The 16,040-nt window shown below is 40.4% G+C and overlaps 1 protein-coding gene across 1 annotated transcript in view; it reads left to right on the plus strand.

Moving 5' to 3' along the window:
* Nucleotides 1-200: 200 nt before the first annotated feature.
* Nucleotides 201-16,040, plus strand: part of fstl5 (follistatin-like 5) — a 247,596-nt gene continuing 231,756 nt past the window's right edge. The window contains exon 1 of the mRNA XM_036126902.1: nucleotides 201-718. Coding sequence (XP_035982795.1) covers nucleotides 696-718 — 23 coding nt within the window. The 5' untranslated portion in view covers nucleotides 201-695. The remainder of the gene's footprint in view (nucleotides 719-16,040) is intronic.

The following is a 16,040-nucleotide window of genomic DNA, read 5'->3' on the forward strand; positions in this document are numbered from 1 at the left end:
TAAGGCATCTTAATATGGAGTAAAACGTTTTCAGGGATATAGATTCAACCGGAGTTCAATCCATTCCTGCTCAACTGTGGGTGCGTGTGCATGTGTGTGTTTGACAGAGCGAGTGGGTGAGCGGGGCATCCATAAAGAGTCCCCTCTCTCACTCTGCCCTGTTCTTCCCGCTTGTTTGTGCGCGGAGGCACTCAGCCACTCCACATCCCCACCGTCAGCCCGTCCTCGCTTTGCTGCCTACTCTGCCTACTACGGGATATTTGTGATTGGCTCCTGCCCCGCTCCTTCCCCGCCCCCTCCGGTGGTCGTATGTAAATCTGGCCGGGACTTAGCCAGAGGGTGAGGCTGGGGCTGGTGGCTCCTACCTCGGCGACGCACACGAGATCCGGGAGCGGACGAGGTGAGATCGCTGCGCTGTCGGAGCTGTCCACTCTGTCTTGGTGCTGAACTCCACGATATCTCCTCCCCTTCGCGCTGGCTCCACTTTACTATATTTTTGGAAAGGATTAACATCATCTGTTTCGGCTGCGCATTGGCCCAAACTTCTCCCGCGGACGTCCCTCTCTGTCCACGCCGGAAATTACACCACAGCAGCCGTGGATTTGACCGGCTGAGCTCCGGGTTGTCACTTTGTTGAGAAGTATTGCTTTGATCCACTCACTTCTACTCCTTTTTTTTTGGATTATCCTTTCTGGATGTTTTGCGTTTGTCCACGCAGGTAAGAAATGAATCAGCCTTGAGGGTGTTTGTTTGTTTGTGTGTGTGTGTGTGTGTGTGTGTGTGTGTGTGTGTGTGTGTGTGTGTATTTATTTATTTTTTTGCACTAATTGTTAAGCCTCGTCCGGTCAGAGCGCCCTGCACAAGAAGTCTCTTGCACTGTCTGACTCACTATCAGATACAGAGCTTAACCCTCATCATCGCTGAGGCGCTGAGACTCTTTTCCAATAATCCAGCAGGCCACTCTCCTCGCCTCAGAAAAATAGTATATCTCCCGATCAGCCGCTTCGTGCTTTTACCATTTCAATTTACCCGGCGCCAGGTCCAGGAGCCTCTAACCAGCTGATATGAGGCTATCTGAAGTTGGGATCAGAGTTACTGTTGTTCTGTGAGGAGGGGGCTCACACGGAGGGACAATCACTTCACAATACAAACACGGTCAATGTTGATGAAGATGATTGGATGCATGCCACTTTGCCCACTGCTTTTAATTTATCCGCTTGGTACTTAGTGAGTTTTTTTTTTTTTTTTTTTTTCCTGGGCACGCTAATCCTTGAGTGACACCGTTAGCGGGGGAGGGATTATACTTTTGTTTTTCATCCTCAGATTTGCGCCCGACTCATTTGGCTTCATGTTACAAGCTCCAGCGCCGGAGATGGTGGTTAAATTGTGTTGCCCGGTGCTTTAATTTATACATTGTAGGTCAGTTATTGTATATACCTTTGCGGCGATGTAGCAGATGGAGATCAAGCCACCATAAAACCAGATTAAGTCTCTGCTATTGATAGGACTTGGATTTACAGCTTAGGTCTCCTACAAGCGGTTTCCATTCCTGTCTGAGAGCTATTTCTACAAATATATGGCTTATACAGATTCATACCTGAGCCTGAACAACACTATCAGCTTCTAAATAATTCATTTAAACCCATTGTAAAGCAAACACAGTGGACTTTAAAAAAATAAGACAGACGTCATATTAAACAATCCCTTATCCTTTTATTTAGTTTTGAACTCCGCAGTAGAGAAATCCTTTTTTTATCATGATTTTGCACCTTTATATGATGAAGTCCACTTGCTGACTGAACATTGTGTTTTCAAAACTGCTTATAAACTTTTTTTTCTTTAGTTTAAATGTCTCCTTCATTAAGCTTGCAGTAACATCACGGTGTCTTTCAAAAGTATTCACACCTCTTGAACCTCTTCATGTTGTCATAATTGCAATCTTCCATAGACTAATGATATTTTTCTGTGATAAACCAACACAAGGTGGTGCAAGCAGTGAAGTAGAAGGCAAAGAAGCATGATGTTCAATATTTTCTCCACATATCTGGAAAGTGTGACATATATATCTACCCATGTCTCCTTTATTCTGATACCCTTGTATAAAATCTAATGTGACGGACTGCCTCCACAACTCACCTAGTAAATAGCATCCATCTGTGGGTAATTTAATCTCAGTATAAATACAGCATGTGCTGTGAAGGCATCAGGGGGTTGTTAGAAAACACTGGCGATCAAACGTCATGAAGACCAAGGAACACAGCAGATGGTTAATGGATAAAGCTGGTTTTAAAAACAATATTCCAAGCTTTAAACAACTCACAGAACACTGTTCAGTCCATCATTGGAAACCGGACAGAGTTGTTACAACTGAGAATAAACAGACAGGCAGGAGCTCAAGAGGGAGAGTCTGTTGACAGGAAAACTATTACATGTGCATTCTACAAACCTGTTTTTTATGGAAGAGGGTAGGCAGGAACTCACAAGAAGTTGTGAAAATATATGGAAGAGGGTGCTCTAGTCAGATGAGACAAAAATACATGTTTTGTCCTACATACACATCGCTCTGAACACACCATCTCTACAGTAAATAAAATTTGATAGCATTCTCATCCCATGTTGATGCTTTTCTTTGGTAGAAAAGGATAGCTGATGGAAGATGGATGGAGAAAAATACAGGACAACCTTGAAAGAAAACCTGTTAGAAATTGCAAAAGACCAAGGAACATATTCATTTTCTAGCAGGGCAGTGACAGCCAAATGTATGATGGACTGGTTCAGACCAGGACAGTCTGATACCAATCCTTAAGGGCCAGTGTTTGGCATGGTTCTAACTTGTGCTTGCTTCAACATAACTAATTCAGAGGGCTTGAAGTGCTCCTTAGCATATAATCAAGTTCTGCAGGACCATGCCATTGACTAATTCATTTGAGGCAGGAGTACCAAACGAAAAGATTATCTAAACATATACAATAGCAACCCTTCGGGACTGACTTTTGACAGCATTACTTTATATTAAAGTAAATGAATGTGTTAGAATGGCCAAATCAAAGTCCAGGAATAAATTAACAATTTGCAGTTTACCGACACTCATCCAATCTGAGCTGCTGGAGGCTAAAAGCTTCATTTGCAGCCAAGTTGGTTCTGAACAGTATTGACTCATGCTGGCTAAATACAAATGCGCACCACACTATTCAGATGTTTTTTTTATTTAAAATGCATATTTGTTGCACTTCAGAAATATGCACAGTTTTGTGTTTTCACAGAAATGTACACATTGAAAAATGAAAAAAAAACAAAAACCTAAGGGGTCTGAATGCTCTTGTAAGGCACTGTATTCTTGCATTTTACGCTTTGTTTAATGTCACTATTTCATAATCTTGTATCTCAGACCAGATTTGCTTGGTCACTTTATTAATTTATAACAACAGAAAACAAGAAAAGACATGTCTCAATAAATACTTCAAATCCTTTCAAAGGCTGCCTTCGCGCTTTGGAAATTGTGTGAAATACTTACAATAAACAGACGCAGACAATCTGTTGATGAAATGAAACAGCAATTAAAATTCTTGTGGAGATTATTCGCAGGCTTCAGAATGCATAGAACGTGAACCTTCAGCCATCTGCCGGCCGCCACATTCCAGTCTCTTCATACCAGCAATGCATTCACTTTATCTGCCAAAGCTCTTTGAAACCAACAGATAGAATCAATTTCCTCTGGTGGATAGATGGATATGCAGTTCCAGTTTTCAAGACTGTGCTCACTAATTGAATCTCAACTTGAAGGGAACAAGCGATCTATCATTGATATAAGTTATTTATTATAGATATTACACAAGGTCATTTTTGGTAGCTCACTAAACATGCATTGCTTTCTAAAGGCTATTTTGTATAGGAAACTGAGCATGAATACTGTGTACTTCTTTAATCAATTATGTGTAAGTTCTCCTCTAAAATAACACAGAGTAATGTACAAGTAGGCGGAGTATGACAAAGCCAAACAGTAGAATTCAGAAAATTCCCACTGGGAAAGCACTTCTCTCCAAAGCACAAAGACTAGAAGAAAAGTCTTCCCTCTCAGTCTTTTTTATCCAATAAAGCCATTTAATAACAGGTAGGGAATAGGTGCTGCCAGCCGTGCAGGTACAGAGTTAATGGAGTTGCTCTGCTTTTCATTACAATGCCTTCCATTCGATCACCACGGGGAAGGAAAGAATTCAGAGTCAATAATTCTTTTCACCAAAAGGAAAGAGGAAAAGCTGGGAAACTGATCAAAGCATTTCAGAGATTTGAGTGGAAAATCGTTCTACGTAAGGGTGTAGGTGCCCCGAGTTGACTGCTGTTAATAGGAAGAATAGGCCGAATTCAGTGATATAACAGGCAAGCTGTATGTTTGGTGGTAAAAATGGTATAATTTGAAGTTAATAACATTGATCTAAGGTGATGGTGCATGGCAAATGGTCTAGAAAGTGTTGAGAATTGGGCTCTGGGATGTCTTAATGGGTAACTTTTCAGAGCAAGCTGGTTTAAAAGGATGATTTTAAAATGGATTGCTGTTCTTGGCATTTTGTGCTGCTGTCAGGTGCATCCAAAAATGCTGTTACTTTAAGGTAAGACAGGTAAAATAGGTTTATCTGTCTCACACTGAAAATGTATCTCGTTCACTTATACTGTAGTTGCTGCACCAATCTGTGCTGAAAGAATCTCTTTTATTTTTTGAAAGATTCCCCAGAACTGTGCAAAAGTTTAAACTATAAGTTGCATCTATTGCGAAATAAACTGAAAGCAAAGTTACTTGTGTTTCTCTGGTTTATAATTTCGGTAAAAAAAAATAAAAGAAAACACATTGTTAAGTTAGTTTTTGGAACGTTTACGAGCAGAATAAACCTAAATGCAGCCTCACTGGCAGGATGTGGGTGAGTTGGTAGTCAGGGAGTCTTTTAGTGAAAAAGCAAAGAACCAGGACTCAAGGACTCATAACAGGACTCAAGAAAACCTGGTGTGAATCAAAGGTGGTAAGCAAAATTAAAGCTCCCACACTCTTCCTATCATCAGATATGTTCACCTTATCTAAACAAATATTCTCCATGCCTATAAACATGAAGAAACAAAATGTATTTTGTGAAACAAGTGCAAGTGTCGCCATGCACATTAAGTCTGAGATGGCCCTGGTTGTATAGGCTGTGTGTGTAATTGGAAAAAAGTTGTCAAATTTACAATACAGAATTACTTTCTACTGTCTCTTTTTTTCTTTTCCTCTTTCCATACCTTAGGACTTTCATAGCTAAAATCCAGGAAATATTAGGGCTTTTTATACTGTATATGAGAGCTGGCTAGGGGTCAAATAATGATCAGTTATAAAACCAGAAGTATGGGTGTAGCTATGTTAAAACACCACAATACTTCTCGCAAAAGAGAAGCCTTTCTCATGAAACCCTTTCTGGTTGCTGTCAGCATGTTCCTTATCCTGGTGAAATTAGAATAAGATGATATGAGACCCAGATTTGAAGGTGAGTACTTTAATCTTCACCCTCTGCATCTATGACTGAGGCTCTTGCTTTGAAGCAATAATGGAAGTAGGAAGTAATGGTTGTATTGACAGATTGAACTAAAGATTTCTCTTCGGGCTGGCCAACAACAATCAGTTACAAAAACGTTAGAGAGGTGTCAACGTCTTTAAACATATGTGCCATTTTCAGTACGCAGTAGGCAAAAAAAAAAGAAAAACTGGCAGAGCTGGAGAAAAGATATGAATGATTTGGGAGCACTGGGAGAATGCCATGATGGGCTAAGCATTAGCCGCTAATGACAATGAAGGCATCAGCTTCAGAGCCTCCCAGCGGTGATAGACAATAGGGCTTTGTCTTTCTAAACGTGTATGTGTCTGGAATGAATTTGATCATCTCTATTTTCAGATCCAAAATGATTTCCCTGAATAGACCTGAACCTATAGTAATACCGACCATAACAATCAACCCAACTGTACAGTAGTTGCTGATATAGTTGTGAAATAAATAGATCTGTTCTGTAGACTTCTATTTCTGTTCTTATGGCAAATCTTACTCAAAAAGTATTTTAAAGATGTAAACTTATTATTTTTTTGTTAATTTACACAACATGCTATACGTTATTAAAGCATTTTGAGTAAACCTGTAGCCCTCACCGTCTTCTAACCACCATAGATCGTTAGATTTCAGTGATATTACTCTCAACAAAAACAATTCTAGGCTCATCTGCATGTCATTTAATTTCTGGCTAATTTATTGTTAATTTTGACTGTTTATTGGCTGAGCAGTCTCACAGTATATAGTTTGAGTACCATCTCTTTTTTCTGCTCTGTTTGTTTTCTTTTTCTGTGCAGCTTTTTGTTTTGTGGTTTTCTTTAAGTGTTTTCAGATTTATTTATTTATTTATTTGCTGAATTTTGAACAGAAAAATGACTTTCTACTCACAGCTCGGTGTTTTAATAAAGAGATAGCTGTCCTTTCTTCTTATTCTTGGCAGGGAAATAAGCACAGTCCTGTCCTCCACACGTCTTTCTAATCCCATTGTTTTTTTTGTTTTTTTTCCCCATTGTTTTAAGGACAGGAGAAAATTTCAGAGTTGACATCCTGTATTCTCTCAACATTATGCTATAGTATTAAGTTCTTAGAAAACTCCTGTAGGAGTTGTAAGTTTTCTCCCTTGTTTTTTTTCTTGTTTTTTAAAAAAAAAAAAATTCCTAGATGTCACCTCTCCTAGCTTTCTCAGTTTTCAGGAATTGACTCACTCACTTGAACACAATTTCATACATAAATATTTTTGTAGCAGGAGAACAGTTAATGAAACCAAATATTTTTTTTCTACAATCCGAATTTCAAATATTTTCAGTATGTATTTTGACAAGCTTGTTGTTTGTTTTCTGTTTCATCATTCACTCCATCCCACTTCAACAGTGACACTTGTAACACCTCTTTCTTTCTTCTTCATCTCCCTCCTCTCTCTCGTAGCTACGCTTTACCTTCTGCCATCTCCCATCTGCGTCTCCATGTCTGTCTTTGTTGTTTCCATCCTCAGCGCGAAGGATCTTTATTGTGCAGTAGACCCCAAAAAACTTTGAGGTGTGTTATTCTGCCGCCACGTTTAGGAGACACTGACATTCTTTTCTCCTCGCATGCCGCAGTTTGTTTGATGATGTGAAAAACGTATTTTTTTCCTTCCCCTGCGATACACAGAGCACTTTCTTTCAAAGAATGTCTATGATGCTTCAAAAGATGCAAACAAAAAGTAAAAAAAAAAAAAAAAAATCCCTCTTTTTATCATCATCTTTTTTTTCGAGTGACTTGTGATGAAGTTAAAGATTATCTGCTCTGTGGATAGTCAGAATCAAACTGGCAATATTTCTTCTTGATCATATTTTTTTTTGGGGGGGGGGGGGAATCAATATGAAGTTTACAGTACAAACTGCTCTAGATTTGTGAAGCGTGACCACCTCTTTTCCACGCCTTGATAGACCTCCAGGTTGATTGTTAAATTGTGATTGTTGAAGCCCATTCGATACAGTCCTGCAGAACGAGCGTTTTGTAGCTTCTCTTAACGTTCAAGGTTAGGTGATATACTGAGACGACAGAGCTGTTTGGCAGATGGTCTGACAATATTAGAAGTAGAACAAACCTTAAGGGTAAGGACAAGCTGGCTGAGGTCTGAGCTCTAATCCTGTGGAGGACTCTGATGGTGTATAGGGTCCAAAGCATTGCAGAATGTTTTAGAGCTCAGGGCTAGGCTGAAACCTTTAGAGCGGCATGTTGTAAGTACAGATTTTCTTATCATGTTTCATATGACAATCCTTGAATTTTCTTGCATTTTTAAATTACCAAACCTTTAATCAAAACAAATCTAACTCAATGTTAGAAGACAGTATATGGTCACTATATCGAGAAAACATGTTGAACTACTTGTGAGCATAAATAGCGAAATAAACATTCATCTGAGCAACATAATGGGGGAAGAAAAGGGGATTTATAGGGACTTTCAACAGCTCTGGAATAGTCTCAGTAGTTTATATTACTACCTTTTGATGATTATTGCTTACAAATAATCAAGTATCTGAATTCTGTGTCTCCAGAAATTAGAAAATGGTGAAAAAGTGAAATATTGGAAACTCATAATGTAACAACCTAGGCAGCTAATTAACTCAAAGCACCTGTAAAGCTTTCCTGAGCCTCTACATTGACTCTCAGTCTGGGTCAGTGGATTCACACACTCATGGGGAAGACTGCTTAATAGACAGATGTGCAGAAGAGACATCTGTCATTGACACTCTCCACATGGAGGGTTAGCCACAAAAGGTCACTGCTGAAGAAGCTGATCGTTCATAGAAGGCTGCAGACTGGAGCCTGAACTGAAATCACTTATAGGGAGAAAAGCGTTAGAGGCCGAGAACAACTCAGTGATGGTGAGCCGCTAACCTTCTCAGCCGCCACAGGTGTAACCACTTAGATCTTGATTACTGGTGCAGCACAGGGAGCAGGGAGTGACGTCATAGGACTGCAAAACAGGAGCTTTTCATGCAGGATCAGACAAGATTCCTCACAGTGTTGTAGGAAAAGGTGCAGCCGCAAGAGGGATAACTGCAGCCTTGAGAGGATTGTCGAGTAACACTGATTTAAGAATTTAGTAAAGCTTCAGAAGGAGCTGATTGAGGCTTGAGTCAGAACATCATGAGCCACTCCAAACAGATGGATCCTACGCATTGGGTTACAAGCATCTCCCAGGGCTAAGGAGAAAAAGAGCTGTACTGTTGCTCAGTTGCTCAGATCCAAAGTCTTCTTTTCAGAAGAAGTTATTTTTCCATTTGCATATCAAGGTCCCAGAGTCTGGAGGAAGATTAAAGAGACACAGGATACATGTCACTTGAAATCCAGTGTACAGTTTCTACAGTCAGTGACGGTTTGGGATCCCATGTCAACTGCTAACCCAGTCTCAATGAAAAACATGTGGTCAAGGTGAGGCAAGGCATGGCCCCTTTTTTTTGTAGAGCACATTTCAGTACAAGGACAACACGACTATCAAGTGTCTCCAGTGAAAAAAAAGGTTGACATTCCACATGTTATGGAAAACTCAACATTTAAAGGGACCTAGTCATGTATTTTAACCATAAAAAGAAAACATGCAAACTAAATAAAGTCATCTTCAAGCGTTTGTCCTGATAGTGTTTACTTAGTCCTTTTGGAGCCTAAAAAGAACTTTGCCCCGGGTGCGATCAGCAGACATAAACATTGTTGTGCCATCGGCTGTCAGTATCACTGAACTATCAGAAAGCAAGATGAACGAGCCAGTAGACCGTCCTGCAATGCCTCGCAGTGAAGTGACAGATCAGCAAGGTTAAAGATCAACCCGAACTACAGGGTTAGGCTTACCTACTCTTTCTTTTCACACCTCTGCTGGACGTTGCCAGCTTGCTTGGCTCCATCACAGACATATATAAATAGACGCCTCGTTGAGCACTCAATCGCACATCAACGTCCCCGCCATATTGGAGGTGGCATAGAGGGGCGATTTGGAAAAGCTGCCTCATTCATGTGCTGCGTGGATTTGTATCAACCGATTTACAGTACAAACCAGATCTACTGCTGATCACGTGGTCAGCTGTTCAGGAAACTGACTCTAGACGGCACAAAGCGGCCTCCCGCCTTTAGCCGGGAACCCAGTTTCCCAAGCTGAGAGCTTAAGCTGAGCTGAAATCGCCTGCTGCAACCGGGACAAAGACCCGCATGAAGGACCCCGGAGCCGTCTGCTCCAATAGCCACGTTCGGCTAGCCCATAGCCGCCTACTAGCCGCATGCCGCATGCCAGAATCATCCTTCACCCTACATCAGCTGCTTCCAACTGGATGCCCAAAGAGAACCGAAATGACACAGTGGCAAACAGGTTTGGCAGCAAAATAAACAGGGAAAGTTAAATGGCTTATTTAGAAGGGTTTACTTTAATGCGTTTACACAGTGTTTTGAAACGTGTGGAGCTAACCGACATAACTCCTGTTAGCAAGATGTGAAATAGTAGGTCATTCCCAGGAGCCCAGAGAACTGCAGCAGGGTTCTATAATGGGATGCCAGCTGTGAAATGTCCTTACAGTCTTCCACCGTCAACTGTCAGTAGTATGATATATATTATTTATCCCTTCATCTGAAATTTACTGCAAATATGGGGAATGGCCCAAATTAAATGGAAAGCAGCCCTACTATGGCAACAGCAGAGTCCATAACAACAGCCTAAATAACAGTGGAAACATGACACTGAAATCTTTGGTGAAACTAATAAATGAGATTGTCCTAAATGAAGATTAATAAAATATTATGCATTCTTCTTGCTAAACCCAAAATGCCCTGACCTGCAAGCCTCTATCAAAGCAACCTGGGATTGCTCACATTTAATATCTATAAAATACAATCATTAAAATTTCAGGAAATGTAGACTTAAAATATTCCCCTCACTCTTTCTGACCTTAGTGGTAAAAAAACAAACAAAAAATAAACTTTTTTCACAATATTCTATTTTTCCCCAGATGCATCTACAAGCCACTGAACGTTGCATAGTTGTTGGTCCCAGGTGGGCTGGTCTGAGTCCTTTAGAAATCGATTATCTGCTGTAGTTATCACACATAGCCATCGTTCAGGTTCACACAGAAAGTCCAAAAGCAGAAAATATCTGGTGAGCCCCAGCTGTGTGGATGAAAATGGTGATGTCAGAAGCGAAAGGACGATGGGGAGATTGGTTTGTGCTAATAGAAAAGGCAACAGTGGGTCAAATGTCTGAGCAGCTCAGAAGCCTACATTGGGAGCCACACTTGTCAGCTAAAATCAGAAATTTGAGGCAACAATTTCCACAGTCCCATGCGAATTGGAACATAGAAGATTGGAAAAAAACATTTCCCTGTTCGAGTAATCCTGATTTCATCTGCTTCACTTAGTAAGGTGAGAATTTGGTTTAAACAGTGTGAAAAATGGCTCTATCATGGCTTGAATGAATGATTCAGGCAGCTGCTGCTGGTGTGTGGGATATTTTCTTGGCACATTTTGACCCTCTTAGCACCAAGTGTGCAGGAGTTAGGGAGTTTGTTCTGCAACTGGTGGGTTGCCGGTTCAATCTCCCGCTCTTACCATCACAGTGGTGTCCTTGTTGTGGCCTTGCCACCCAAATTGCTGGCGGTGGTCAGAGGGCCCGGTGGTGCCGTTGTATGGTAACCTCACTTCTGTCAGTCTGCCCTATAGGGCAGCTGTGGCTACTAACATAACTCAGACTTTTCTTTCATTTTTAAAGCAAATGGCATACAGAGATAGGATCAAATATTATTAGTAATTATGAATAATAGGAGTTATGCTATTCTAGATCTGATATCAATAATAAATACGTCCATATCATAATAGATTATGAGATATAAGTTTGACCACCAGACAATGTCATCATTCATATATACATCCAGAAACCGTCATCTGATGTTCTAATAAGGTCCATTTAAAAAAAGATTTGATATTATGCTGCCTTAAAATAATTTAAGAATGAATAGATGTCACATGTCAAAGTGTGTGATTACATCCCTTTTAGTAGCAGCATAAGCTGTATGTATGCTCATGTTTGTTTTCCTGATTTATTTGCATTTAGGCTTTAAATGTGAAGCGCGTCTCAGTGAAACTGCTGCCAGAAAGCTTGTTTGCTACAGAGCGAACAATCTGTTACTCAGCTTGTTGCTCATTTGGGGATATTCCAGTGTTGACATACAGAAAACGTAAGACATAAACTTTTTTCTGTGCCGTTCAAACGTTCTGGGTTTTGTTATTTGTGTATATTGAACAATGACAGTAAATAAGGTTCTTTATTATTTTAATTTTTTTGATGCAGTGTAAAGCTGTAGTTCAAAGGGAGGCAACAGAGTCAGGTTTAGCTTCCCTTGTCAACTCATGGCTCAGCTGATCTCCGTAGCTGCCACATCAGCTGACGACTCAGCTGATTCTTTCCTGGGTGTCCAATTGGAAAATTACGCACAGGAGATCCAATGTAAGCTGTTTTATCCTGTCAACCCTTCCTACCTTCCATGCAACTTTCTTTGCCTCTCAGTTCTTCCTATTCATCATGTATGTCACTAAACCAATGTCATGCTTGTCACTGATGTCTGCTCCGTTTAGTTCACTGGGATCCTTGCCACTGATATTCTTGCCACAGGCCTATTGTGCAAGCACATGGAGGGGCAGGGAGGTCCCAGAACAGCACAATATTGTAATTGTAAAAAACAGTCATGCCAAAAAACAATGTTTTTGTCACGATCAGAGATACATTTTTGCAGTCATACATTACACCATTCAGAACAAGGAAGATGTATTGTCCGAGGGGAGCTGGTGGCTCAGAGGGAGCGGGTTCTGTCTGGTTTGGACGTGAGGTACTCCGAGCTATCACACAGACCCAAATCAAAAACATCCACTGAAAAACGAAGAATTAGCATTTTTAGATGACACCCTCAAACATGCAAAAACACACAATGAAAAGACAAAGCTAAAGGGATGGTAATGTTTGGCCTTTGGATAACAGGATGGATTACCTACAGCTATATCTTCCCACACAGCATGAATGCCACTAAGAATGGGACTGCTGTGTTTCTGTTTTTGACCGACTCCTTAGCCACCTCTCTGAATTCAGCTACAGGTATTGGTTCTGCCAGCTAGCATCCTTCAACTGCTAAAGCTATTTTCTGATGGTATGGTATGTTAGGTGAAATATGAAGGATTATTGGAAGAAATCGAGACCAGCATTACTTGTCAGCCATTTAAGAAGTTGGTTAACATGGAGACAGGAAACAAGAGTGGTGCTGACTTCTTGGACAGGTCTCTCTGCAGCTTGTGAATTAGGAAACGTGACAGGTGTTGTTTGGTTTTCTGCAACAGTCTCTACTTTAACAATATGTTCTGGATCAATTCAAATATTCCCCCCATTTTAAAAACAAACTTTTATTTGTTTTTAAATGTGTAAATGATCTTGCCCTACCTTAACTATCTCAGCTGTTACCCCTTTGCTGTCCCTCGCAGTCGCTCAAGGCAGCGGGCCAGCTTTGTGTGGACTAAGAGGAGACCTTTTCTATGGCAGCTCAAAAACTTTAAAATTCACTGCCAGTGCACAACAGACAAGCCTCTTCATTGCATATTTGCTCTAAAAAAAGCATGTTTTCATTTATGTTTGACCCAGCATGAGAGGGCTATTTTATATGTTTGAGTTGCTTTATAACATATTTTATGTGTCTTCTTGTATTTATGTTTTAGTGCTTATATATGATGCTAATTTATCACTTTGGTGTCAGTTGTGCTGTTTTTAAAGCACTCCTAAATAAAGTTTCCATTGCTAATAGTTTGATTCTTTTCACCGCTAGAAAAAAGTAGTACTCACTTCTCGGAGACTCAGTGAAAGATTTTCATACTGGTGCATCATCTAGTGGTGCGCTAGATGAATTACAAGCAACCTTGCCATTCAGCATGTAATAACTACTACAGAACCCATGGAGTAGAGTAAATGTGACAATGTAAACATGTCCTGAATGTATTAGCAACTGCTAATACCCAATAGCTACGGTTATCGTGTGAAATGGTTTTCGGCACTTTTTTCAAGTCTACTTGTTTCTTTCTAAAGTCGCTTGTAAATTCTAAGTTGCGTTTTTTTGGGCTTGTTTCTGAACATGCAGTCACTTATTTTGGCTCTAAAAAAAGCAACTATAGACACGTGTAAAGAGACCCGTACCACAGACAGTGAATGGGGCTGATATCCCTCTGCGTACACACCCCCTGGGAGGGAGAGGGAGACAAACAAATAATCTGTCTCTAACGGGAGGAAACAGTAGCTGTTGGACTGCCCTGTTTCTAACATGATGCAAAAAACTCAACTTCACATTTATATTAAATTACCTTACCTGTCCCGCGGAAAGCTGCAACCTCCGCATCCATTTTAAATCGCCTCATGAATTATCTACACCTGGTAATAATAGCTGCACCGATACAGACTCTAATTTCCTCCCGGTTATTACTGCTTTTTCCTTTCTTGGTTACTTTCTCTTCCCTCTCCCTGGGCAAAAAGTATGGATGGTCCTCCATTTCAACAGATAAAGGCAAATAGAATGATCTACGGTCATCTTTACTTGTTTTATACTGCTCGACTGACAGCACGTCTTCAGATAGAAGAAAGAAAGGGAAAACTCGTGTAGCTGACACGTTTGTCCCCTTTTGTCTACTAAAATCAGAAATAGTGACACAACGTGGCATCTCCCAGTGGGTTTATAGACTACTAATTCTAAGTTATGAGAAAGCTTTAATTTTTGATGTGATTTTATCAGACTTTTCCAGAACATGTATTTACTAAAGCAATATGTGATTTTTGCTAATTAAAAGCCTAATTAGTTACACAGTGTTCCTTTACAGTGTTGTTCATCGCTATGAGTTTGCTCTGTGAAAATACAAAGTGTTAACTCAGCATTCAAAACCAACGTTCATCAGAAATTTGTCACTTTTTAAATGAACAACAAATGCAACAAACAAAAGAGATGCCAATGATACCCTGGGCTTACAGCTGAATTATGAAAAACAACAAAAGAAGATGTCCAGTATTTTCCTCCATTAGCGCCACTGCGGGGCACAAACAGGCACACTACTTTTTTTGTCTATAATACACTGACCGCCAATAACACAACTTCCCTCCCCATTCTCCTCATCAGCGGTCCAAATCACTGTCTGACGATCGCATTATTTCCCCTGCTGAGCTTCTGCATTGCCCTGGATCTCATTTGCTGCTCCGCTTGTGAATGACCTCAGGTGAAAGCATCCAATTTTGGTTTCACGTATTTGAAATTTCCGAAAAAACAAAATGCATAAAGTATTTTAATCTTGGTGTTCAAGTTGGCTCTGACGGTTGTGGCGCCGGTCAGACACTCTTCTGTGATCTGCAGCCCGCCGATGGTTGTTAGCAGTGAATCATCGAGGGGCAGGTGTCAGGGTGGTCTGGCCCTGCTTCACAAATTAATAGCATCACACGTTGCGATTCATTGTTCACTACTGCTGCTGCCAAGTGTGTTGGCATTGCTCTGGGCACGGTGCAGTCACTCACCTCCTGCTGATTATGTAATGATTGTTAACAATGTGAGAGCCGTGAGCCTCTGCCAGGCTTCATTCAGCAGCGTTGCACCGACAGCCTGCAACTACGAACATCGGAAATGGTCAATAAATTAAAAGGTCTGTACTGCTTCTGCCTCTTAGAAACTTCTGTTGGTCTACATGACTGCAATGTTGAGTATGCAATGTCCCGTGTGTGGTCTGTGGGGAGGAGCATAGCTTGGTCCTCCTCTAAATGCTTAATAATTGTATGTTTTGGACGTACGTGAAGGTACAGCTGGAGCTGATAGATCACAGTGAGCTGTTCAGGATTCTCAGATGCTTTTCCAAATTGGACAGAAATCCTGCCCATGACAAAAGATATATTGGAATCCCTTCATTTTCTCACTGGGTGTTTTTACAGAGCAGTGATGAATAATGCACACACACTCTGAGGATGAATTAGTTCAAATTTTCATGCAGTACAAACTGGCGGCTAGGGACATGGGCACATGCAGGGATCTATCTAGTATTTGTTAAAAGGCTGCTTTGGTGATCAAAGGCACACGATTGCACTCTGAATAAAGCTTGCCAAAAGTCCCAACAGAAGGCTGAAATAAGTAAAAATTATGCTTTGTTACATTAAAAATGTTGATGCACAAAGTAAAATCAATTGTAGCTTCTAATTTTAAATATGTACATGCAAGCTGTTAGGTGGTTTCTTCATATGTAAGTTATAAAGGCCAAAACCACACATGATTATTTAAATAACTTCTGGGATGATACGACTTATGATCTATTTTAAATGACTTGTTTGCAGTTCAGGTTTCTGTTTACTGGTTTGGAACAGAAGAAACAATGAATAAGCCACAACCCTTATTTTCATGTCGAATAAAAACTAACGGCTGATTCAAACAGACTCAAATGAAAAGACTGACTTCTTCA

This window comes from Fundulus heteroclitus, chromosome 23 (genome assembly GCF_011125445.2).
Source record: "Fundulus heteroclitus isolate FHET01 chromosome 23, MU-UCD_Fhet_4.1, whole genome shotgun sequence".
Classification (NCBI taxonomy): Eukaryota; Metazoa; Chordata; class Actinopteri; order Cyprinodontiformes; family Fundulidae; genus Fundulus; species Fundulus heteroclitus.